Here is a 10,597-nt window from a genome sequence, read left to right as displayed (position 1 = left end):
CTCTCTCTCTCTCTCTCTCTCTCTTTCTCTCTCTCTCTCTCTCTCTATATATATATATATATATATATTTTTTTTTTTAGCCTAAAAACCTCTACGCTGTAAGTAGGAGACGGGACAGGGGTGGTTAGGCACTCTGTACAACAGTGCCTGTCATTTAGTGTCATGATGTGTGCATCCCTGGGCCCTGTCCAATTAAAGATGCAATTTGGAGACTTTGACTCCTCTGGGTTATTTATTCTGAGTCAGAGATCTGCCTTAATTAGACTCTAAACCCTCTGGTTGAGTCAGGAGTCCTACCTCCTCTGGTTTATTTATTCTGAGTTGGGGGGTCCTGACTCCTCCTGTTCTGGATAAGGGGTCAACAATACTGAGATGTCAACAATTTTCACTTCTCATACATGAATTCTTTATAGCTGTAACAAGATAGTTGCAGATTATGTTAAGTACTTTTGAATAGTTCTGCAATATTACATTAATAACAGATCATTGCTTTACTGTTGTATATTGGTAAATTTCATCTTAATTGCAAACATTCCCACTGAGAAAAAAGCCTTCAGTTGAAAAACTAAGAACAAAATTACAACATACCAACACAATCTTCTTGTTTGTTTTCAGCTTGACATCTAAGACAGGCATCTAAAAGTAAACAAATAGGAATTCTCAATCTGATGCTCAGAATGAAAATTTAAAAACCTTTATACTTCAAAGCCAAATAAAAACCCTACGGCTTAATAATGAAGATAAAACATTAATAACCAATTTTTCATCTGGATTTAAACATTTTAAGATGAATATTTAAAGTACAAAGGATAATACGTATTAGTTACGACCAGGAGCAGTTCCAGAAAGGGTACTAACCTTCCCCTCCCCCAACACCCACACACTCCTTTACAAACTCAAATTTAAAAGATCCTTGACTGGATATATAACCCAGGGAAAAGCCTGTCCAATATATTCCATACTAAATAACATCTATATGAACAATGAGATATGACAGCACATCCATAAACACCAACATAAGGAGTAATTTATTTCTGAAACATAATCCTTTTAAAAAAGCCATTCACAATCTGTTCACTCTTCTACAAAACCTTCTGATTTTTCAACAAGCACACTTGCTAGAGTTATTCATTCTTCGGTGTAGGAGTTTCCCTTACTTAGTAGCTATTCTTAGTCACTTTTTAGTTTTTCCCATATGATGATTCAGAACACACTTAAAATACTTATTTGAATGCTTCTAGTCTTCACTATTATTTCATTCAGGATATCCAAAAGGATTTTCCTTTCTTTTAAAAAAAATCTCCTCACTAGATATAGTAGCAGAGCTGTAGGACTGAAATGTAACTTAGTGGTCTTTCGAGTCTAATTCATTCATTACTCAGGTCCATGGAAATCCAAGATAATCTTCTGATTCCGAATCTAACACTTTTTCCACTAAACTATTGCCATATTGTGATCCTTTCATTGCTTTTCCATTTGAAACTTAATTATTCACCTAAGTATGAATGACTACTACAGTTATCCTTCAGAGTGGAAAACATCATAAACAGGAAACTGAAGAGAGGGAGGTTTTAAGCATAGCTTGAGTACTATGGAAACAAACTGGCTCACTGGTTGTGGGAGATTTACTGGTGTGATTCATTTAAAGAGAGTCTGATGGGTATAAAGATTCAAACTTAAAAATAAACTGAAGGATGATTATTCATTATGAAAAACGATTTCACTGTAGTTCCTCTAGCTCATTTACAATGACTTCAACTCATCAAATTCAATTTATATACAACTTTTCAGGGACACCGTATTATATAGAATAGGCATTTCTATATGAATTATCCACCCATTAAGATGACTACATTAGGTTCCTTTGAGTAAATGTCTGTTAATAATATTGCTAGCATTTATATAGTGATTAAAGGACTGAAAAGAGCTTTACAAAGATTATTCCATTTCCCCCCCTCATACCAACCCTATTATTATTATTATTATTCCCATTTTACAGATGGGGAAACTGTGGCAGATAGGGGTTGCTATCTTGCTCAGGGTCACATAGTAAGTTTCTGGGGCTGCATTTGAACTCAGATCTTCCTGATTTGAGGTTTAGCTCTCTATTCACTAAGTTAATTGGATTCCTCTGTTAGAAAGATTAACGACAAGCCAACAGGAAAAAACACTGGATTGGCTGTCAGGAGAACCAAGCTCTCATTCTGGATGTCATAGCAACATGACCTTTGACCCTTAACTTTTCTGGGAATCAGTGTCCTGCTGTGTAAGAGGAGGTGGGTTAGTTCTCTCACCAACCCATTCTCTTAACACTGTTCCCAACAAAACTCCTACTGATCTCCTGACTAGAGTACACTCCTATGGGGTTCCTGATCTCAGCTCAGCACAATCCCATCACATCTATCAGGAGGCTTTGTCATAAAAGAAAGGCTCAAATACTCTCTTCTCATTTGCCACCTGTGTGGCCCCGAGTTTCTTAGCTTCGCTGGGATCTGTATTTTTGCCTGTAAAAGAAAGGAGTTCAAAAGACAGGGCCTCTACCGTCCTTTCCACTTTCTAAATCTACAATCCTACAATATATCTGTATTGTCTACCACAAACAGGAAAACAGTATATTCGTAATATCTTTTACTTAAAGCACACGAAGGAAGTCTATGATTTCTGTAGCTTCACATATCAAGAAAATAATCTTTGTTATCTAGGTTTCTGAATGAAGATTTTTTTGGAGGGTGACCAGTTTCCTCATCTACATCCCACATACTAATAATAGTTACATGTAAATGTAAAGCACTTACAGTGTGTTTTAAGGTTTTCAAAGCACTTTATATCTCATTTGATTCTCATTACAATCTTGTGAAGTAGGAAGCTATTATTAACATCACCTAACATCTCTCTTCTAAGAGAGGTCAACTGACATGCTCAGGATCTCAAAGAATCATCTCTGAGACAGGATTTGAACTTAGGTCCAGGTCTCTGTCCACTATACTATCTAAAGTTGACCCTCACTTTTATGTGTTCCCATGCCCAGTGTTTTGCCTTTTTTAAAAACCACTATGAAATAAAGAATTTAGAAAGGCCCACTAAATAGAAGAGATATATACTACCATTTTACATTTCAAATAAAGTGGGAGACTACACTTATTGTAACGAAAATGGACCCTTTGATTTCTCCACTGAACTTCATGTAAAATGAAAATTTTACAACCCCAAAATTAGATGAAATGCCTAATAAGCTAATAGGAAGACAAAAGTAGTAGAGAACATCTTTTAATGCTGAAAGTAGAAAACATTTCTTCTTTATAAAAATATACGCTATAATTCACATTCATATTTCTTTTCAATGTTTTTAATAATTGTTCTGTAAAAAGTAATGACACTCCACAGAAGAAAGACAGATAAGATACACACACAGAGCTAAATAAGGGTACTAACTGTGCCTTTGGAGAGAAAAGTAAATTTAAACCATCTGGCCTATTATAGGTAGATAAGAAATTATTAAATTTAAGAGAAATGAAACAAATTAATGTTTCTTCCTACCTAGCCCACTTCCAATTCTGCATGAAGAAACTAGGAATAAGGAGGTAAAGTGATGGGCACATGTCAGGTCACAGAACTGCTGTTCCTGCTGTTCTGACTCAAGTCTCATCCTTTCCTAGGCCACATCTAAAACTCCAGTCTATGGCACCTACCATATGGCGCTCTGATATTTCTTATCACCTTTCTCATCCCCCTGACTATATGTAGCACACTACCTCTACTAAACTCAGCTGGGGCTTCCCATATATCATCACTTCCTAAAAGGAACCTTGGGAGCCCTCCCCTGCTGGTTCATCCTTATAAGGCACCAGCAGAGACAGCTACCTCCTTTGGTAATTGCGCAACCTTCAAAATGAGCAGAAAAAGGGAGTTAAGTGGAAACCAGTGATGAGAGACAGACAGATCTCTGAGCAAGGTGATATCGCAAGAAATTACTGATGACTGGAATAAATTCCAGAAGTTCAAGCACTATGGCTCAATGTACTCAGTGCACATTTTATTCACACAGAGTAATTAATGCATTTTATACAATATTGAACTTGAACAAAAACTTTCTTCATTAAGGCTACAATCACTTGGACTTTGCTCCTAAAGATTTGGTTTAGATTTAATATCAAAACCTTGAATGTTTGTCAAAAGTATAAAATCCTACAGTATTTTTTTTTTACCATAATATCAGCCTGGGCTTTCCTGATGCTCATACCTTTAAACAGGATAATTATGTACTTCTTTATACTTGATATGTTATTACTGCCATTCACTTAGTCTGAAGTAATGAAGATTAATTAGTCATTTAGGACAGAATTTTAAGAAATTTTAAGAAATGAACCTCTCAATACTTACTTGTCTGACTACTCATTGGATTTTAGCACTCCATAAACAAAAATATAAGTATGTATATACAATGCCTTCCTGAATACTTCTAGAATAAAAAAATGTGACTGCTCTAATCTCTATCATGATTGTGGCAATTGTGAAATAAATGTTATAATTAAGATAACAGAATTACAGCCATTCGAATTCTTGTATATACTTATATGGTTTATAGTATCATTTGTCATTATAGATTTCTGTATTTCTATTATTGTCTAAAATAATTAACTTGGTAAAATAAGAAAATGACTTTTTTTTTTAAACCCTTGTACTTCGGTGTATTGTCTCATAGGTGGAAGAGTGGTAAGGGTGGGCAATGGGGGTCAAGTGACTTGCCCAGGGTCACACAGCTGGGAAGTGTCTGAGGCTGGGTTTGAACCTAGGACCTCCTGTCTCTAGGCCTGACTCTCACTCCACTGAGCTACCCAGCCGCCCCAAGAAAATGACTTTTTGAACATTAACTCTTCAAAATAAAAAAATGGAAGTTGGAAAAAAATTTTAAAAACAAAAAATAACTTTGGGGATGAAATTTGTAGTGGCCTAAATAAAGTATACATTAATTTGCTATAGATGAAAACAAAATGTTAAACCTACATACTGAAGTGTTAATTTTAAAAATCAAAATTTTTGCTCATTCATAATGAGTTTTTTTATAGCTCTTTATAAGAAAGATCAAAGACTTGTAAATAAGTTAATTTGAGGTTTTTCCCCTCTGTAGTAAAAACAGCACCTAAATTTAAAATTTAGATTATAATTCTCATTCAAGAAGGAAAATTGAACTATATTCCCAATATGCAAAGTAATGGGATCAACATTAAGTTCTAATGAAATTCTACAATCTAAAAAAAAATTAAATGTATTTTATCCTCAAAACTAAAGAATAAAAAAGTTATAGGATACTGAAGAGAAGACAACCAGATAAGTTTAAAAATTGTACCCCTTAAGGATTAGGCAATCTTGTCTAAAATTTGCTTCTTCTGGTCTCAACTCTAAAATTATTTTAGTTTTCTAACTATAGAAAGTTTATTTCTTCTTCTTCTTTTTAAATTAGAAAACCTTTCCCTTCCATTTTAGAACCAATATTGTGTATTAGTTCCAAGGCAAAAGAAAGGTTAAGAGCTAGGCAATGGTGGTTAATTGATTTGCCCAAGATCACACAGCTAGGAAATGTCTGAGTTCAAATTTGAATCCAGGACTACCAATCTTTAGGCTTGGCTCTCAATCCACCTCGCTGGCCCGGAAAGTTTCTAGCAAGAATTTTTCATTACCTTAAAATTAAAGAAAAAATTAAGATGACATGAAAACAATCAACTGCTCCATTCTTTATCATAATTCGTATTTTAAACAGTATTCTTCCAAGGAGGTTTGATAGCAAATAACTTGACCTGCCTGAATCTCAGTTTTCTGACCAATAAAAAGGGGAACGAAATCATCTTTCCCTTTCTACTAAATTCTAACAAACTAAGATGCATCTGTATATATGAACTCTAATAAACTGCTTATTAATCATATACATTAGGTTTTATTCTAAGTATGACTAACCATAATTCATATTTCAACCCCCCCAATTTCCAGTAGAACCAATAAACCTAGACTTTACTCAGTATAATTTGTCCTGAAAAAGGTACCTACCAACACATTAAGTGCCACAAAACTAAGTGGGATAATAACATAAATATGAAAAATATTACAAAATAAATATTAAAAATATGATAATAAAATAAATATGAAAAAATTAGATCAGAAACAAGAACCTCGGTGTCTACTTTGTTGAACTCGCGGGAAAATTTTGGAATTTCTACTAAAGGAAAGTTCTCATCCTATATGGCCTCAAAATCTTTCATAGTGTCACCAGGGCAGAATGGGTAGAGGGGGCCTCTGGCTGGCTCTGATCCTCGGCAGCATCGCGGTTGAGGAGGATGTGTGTAGGTCGGCCTGCAGGGAGGTATAGGCTCGCTCGGTGACCCTCATAAAAGGGTAGGGCCGAGGTCACACCCAGATATTCCCTTTCACATCCCGCTCCCCGAAGATCGCCCGTGGCTCTCCCTCGGTTTCACAGTGGTAGGCGTTGCCCAACTCCCCCGAGCCGTTCCGGGGTGGATGGGGGGAGAACAGGGCCCTTCGAGGCGCTGGGGGGAGCGTCGGGATCGCGCGGCCCCTGAGGTAATCCGCGTGTGCTTGCGTGCGCGTTTTTCACTCGGAAATGCCCCGCAAAGACGCTGGGAGGGGAAGGGGGAAGGGCGCCGCGTGCGTGTGTGCATGACGTGGGGGCCAGCACCTTGTGCGGGCCGCGGAGGCCGCGCGGCAGCCCCGGGCTCGCGTGGTAGCGCTTACCCATCACCTGGACCCGGCAGATGGCGCACGTGTCGCACTCCACGTCCCAGCTCCACATGGCCACCGCGTTCCACTTCTTAAGGGAGAACATCTTGTCGCCGGAGGCCTTGGAGCCCGAGCCGCCTGAATGTGAGGCCGGCGCGCCGGGCTCCTCTCCGTCCTCCACGTCGGCCATGGCGGCACGGGCGGGCCCGGCCGGCCGGCGGGGGAGAGGCTTGGGGCGAGCGCGGCGGGGAGCTATGGCGGCGGGGCCGAGCCTCCTCGGGAGAGGCTGCAGCTCCCTCCAGAGGCGGCTGCGGGGAAGAGCCGGCCGGCCGTTAGCTACCGAGCCCGCCGCCGCCGCCGCTGACGTCGCCTACGCCGCCGAGGACGCCGACGTCGCTCTTGCCGTCCCGACCCTGCCGGCGCTGCCCAGCAGTCTGCGGTTGGCGGGCTCTGCGTGACGTCGGCAGGACGCGCCACACCTCGCTCCTTCTCCTTCCCTTGAAGTGCGCGCGCGCGCTCTTTTGCTTATCTGGCAGAACGTGAACTTGGCATTTTCTTTCCCCTAAAAAATGCTGGCTCTGGGTCGGCCACCGGCATTAGAATCGTGAGCCCAGAAGCTGTGTTCAAATATAGCTCATCTGAGCCCCTAGGGCCATGACTCAGCCGTAAAAGCTGTGTCACACATCCCCAAACAACTTGCCTTGTCAGTGCGGCCACGCGCGTTGGTGCCCGACCACCCACGGGCTGGGGACCAGAATACATCCTGTGAAATAGTGAGGGGAAATAAGCCGCGCAAGGATTCCTAGCGACTGCTCCTCCAACACTTCCTAGTTGTGTGACCTCCTGGGCAAATCGCAACCTCTGCCTCGGTTTCCCCATCTGTAAAATGAGGGTCATTATAGCCCCTGTCTCCCAGGACTGCTTTAAGGATCAAACGAGATCATATTTGTAAAGCGATAAGCACAGTGCTTAATAAATGTAGTTCCTTCCTCAGCTTCTGTTTCCTCATCTGTGAAGAGATTACCATTATGGAAAGTGGTAGTGAAGACCCAGTGGAAGAAAACGTTTAAAGCTCTTTTTAGTGCTGTATAAATACTAGCTATTCTTTTCTCTACACTCTCTGTGACACTTCTTTGCCTCTTCCATGGCAGCCCTCAGTCTATTCCTATTTTCTTCAGTCACCTGTGGGCATGGTGGCTGGGGAAGAGAAAGGAACATTCCTCCCAAGGTTCTCTATGGAGAAATATAATTTATGCTTAATTATGGGGTCCCTGTCAATGTTAGATAGCAGAGGCAGTGGGGAAGATGAAGGTCACAGTGGGATTACTTCTTAGAGGATTTGGAAACAAACTAGACAAAGCTGGTTGGCTATCAACAAACAAAAAATAATTGATTGAAGGAAGGGAGAAAGCTACTCAAGGCTGAAGGAACAGCACAGAGTATGACAGTTGGGAAGTTGGAGAATATTCTTGGAAACTTTAAATTTGAAGTGGAAACAGAAAGATCTTTGAGGCTTCCTTATACATTAAAAGTTAAAGAAAGGAAGCAGTTAAGTGTAAAGAGAGTTGGAAAAAAATGAGTGACATTCAGCATCAGGGGTTTTGGGGAAGAAAATAAGGAATACAGAATTAGATCACTTTTGAGAGGTCAGTATTATAAATATAGATTGGGAAGTGTTGTACATAAATAGGCAGATTGGTAATAAGAAAGGGCTGCTAAACCTCACTGGACCTGACAAGCTGGCTCAAAGGTCCTCAAACGGTAGATGGATCAAGAATAAGTGGGAGATGAGGTTGCCTAAGTGATCACTAAATGTGCTAGTAATCCCAGGGTTCATAAAGTTCAGTTTAGCCAAGCCTATGCCTCTTCAACAGTGCCCAAACCAAAGTATTCTAGTGGGAGTTGTATGTGGGTTCAACAACTCCTCTAGCCCCTTGGCTTGGGGTTGGATTCAATGGTAAAAGGTTGGATTGGGCTGGTGTTGATGTCGAAATTTTCTGAATGTGGTTTGATAAATCCCTTTCCCTACAGTTGTAGATATTTACTGATCAGGAAAGGAATGCCAATCTTCTTTTGGATTAAACTACCACAGGATTTATTTGCTTATCTAAAGGGTTAGGAACAAGGAATAAGGATAGAGGTTTGGGAATGCTAAACTAATCTAATTGAATTAAAGTAATCTAAATCTATAGATGATGAGTTAATAACAGCTGGAGATTCTTCTCCCTCTCTCAATCCCTGGCTTGACTGGGCCGTGGTACAAACCAAAGGATAGGGAAGACTAATGGTGTACTTCTTGATAGCTGAAGACTAATGGTGTCCTTCTTGATAGCTGTGATGGTGTTGTCTCTCAGCCCTATTAGTAGCAGGTAGAATAATTTACTATGGCACTCAGGTATGGATGCTGGATTGTAGGTCTAGGGCCTACCCTCCCTCCAATTCACCCTCCTCCCAGGATTCTCAAAACTGATTCCAGGTGTGCGGTACTCCCAGAGTATCACACCACGTAGGTACATTCCAAAGTCTTTAACTGATGTTCCTGTCACTCAAGATGTCCTCCATTTTGTCCCAGAAGTTCTTTATTACAGAAGTTATCATGACATAATTATTTGTGGTTGTGTGTTAGAGTCAATAAATATTTTCCAAGTACTCAGATGAGTACAGCTTCACTCTATTAGAAATTTATTCATGCAACCAGTATTTGTGGGCAATAAGTATATTCATAGCAAAGTGGGAGGCATTAAGGGACATTTTTTAAAAGGAAATGTGGCACAAAGATTACATGGAAAAGACAATGGGCAGGATGGCCACTTCTCTGTATTTGCTTTCATGTCAGAAGCTAAAAAGAGCTCAGTAACTTATTTGTACACGTCAGATTGGGTGGGGACAAAGATCCCTACCATCTACCTTCTGTGCTCTTGATTGGCATTAGTGAAGTGGTGCCATTTTGTTGACCAGATCAGCAATCCATGTGCCCTCCTCTCCCCAGAAAGAAGCAGTTGGTATCTGACTGACCCAAAAGCCAAAGGCATGTGGAAGGAAGGGGTTAGACCAGGGGAACAGAATGGAGGAACAATGAAGCACTGAGCCATAATGTGAATCAGCAAACCCAGACCGTCAATGGTAATGTGAGACATGTGAACTGTGCAGGTCTAGAAGACTGACGTTTAGAAATCATAAACCTCATAGCTAGTACTTTTGTCAGAAACACTGTGACTGTGGGCTTGGAGATGTGGTCTACCTTTTATATAAGAAAAAAATATATTTTTAACTTTAGAATGTTGGGGGTAGTTAATTTTAAATAATAGCAAAAACAATATAGATAAGAAAAATTTCCACATTGTTATGATTAAAAATGATGAGGGCCGAGATCAAAAGGGAGAATAGTATTTTAATAAAAGCCATGCTGATAGAGATAAACTGACCACGCGCCTGTAAGAAAAACTATTCCAACCTCACCTCAGCCATTTACCTTCCTCTTTCCTCAAGCTCAGGTAAATCAAAGAGGAAGCTCCAAGTCACTTCCCCCTAATTTCAAACAGTCCCTCACCTTGAATACGTCATCCAAAACCGGAAACCCATGAAACCCGTTGGACCACGGGAAATGTAGTTTTAAGGACCCCCACAGGTCCACAGAAGTTTGTCAAACACTATATTGAGGTTCAATCCTTCCAAATAGAACCCCAGGTGATTTTAACTAACACATTAGCAGAAGGTCAAAATTCGAACTCTCAATCTTCCAGATAGCCTAAAGATAGCCATTCTTTCTTTTTGGCCTGGCTCAGCTCTTTTGAGCACTTTTTTTAAAAAGGAAAGTGGCTTTCCTTGCCATGCTTTTACTAAAAGCAACAGCACGTTTTTTTTTTTT

At 40.0% G+C, this 10,597-nt stretch overlaps 1 protein-coding gene across 3 annotated transcripts in view; it reads right to left on the bottom strand.

Moving 5' to 3' along the window:
- Positions 1–7,068, bottom strand: part of RNF7 (ring finger protein 7) — a 10,937-nt gene extending 3,869 nt beyond the window's left edge. The window contains exons 1-2 of one of the 3 annotated variants that reach the window (XM_044667603.1): positions 6,745–7,068; positions 589–636 (exon numbers count right to left, since the gene is read on the bottom strand). In XM_044667603.1, the coding sequence (XP_044523538.1) occupies positions 589–636; positions 6,745–6,919 (223 nt within the window). In that variant the 5' untranslated portion in view covers positions 6,920–7,068. The remainder of the gene's footprint in view (positions 1–588; positions 637–6,744) is intronic. The other 2 variants (XM_044667606.1, XM_044667604.1) reach the window with 2 other exon arrangements.
- Between the last annotated feature and the right edge of the window lie 3,529 nt (positions 7,069–10,597).

Source organism: Gracilinanus agilis, chromosome 3, assembly GCF_016433145.1.
Source record: "Gracilinanus agilis isolate LMUSP501 chromosome 3, AgileGrace, whole genome shotgun sequence".
Taxonomy (NCBI): Eukaryota; Metazoa; Chordata; class Mammalia; order Didelphimorphia; family Didelphidae; genus Gracilinanus; species Gracilinanus agilis.
Note: the sequence above shows the minus strand (reverse complement) of the source record. Positions and strands in the feature narration are given on the sequence as shown.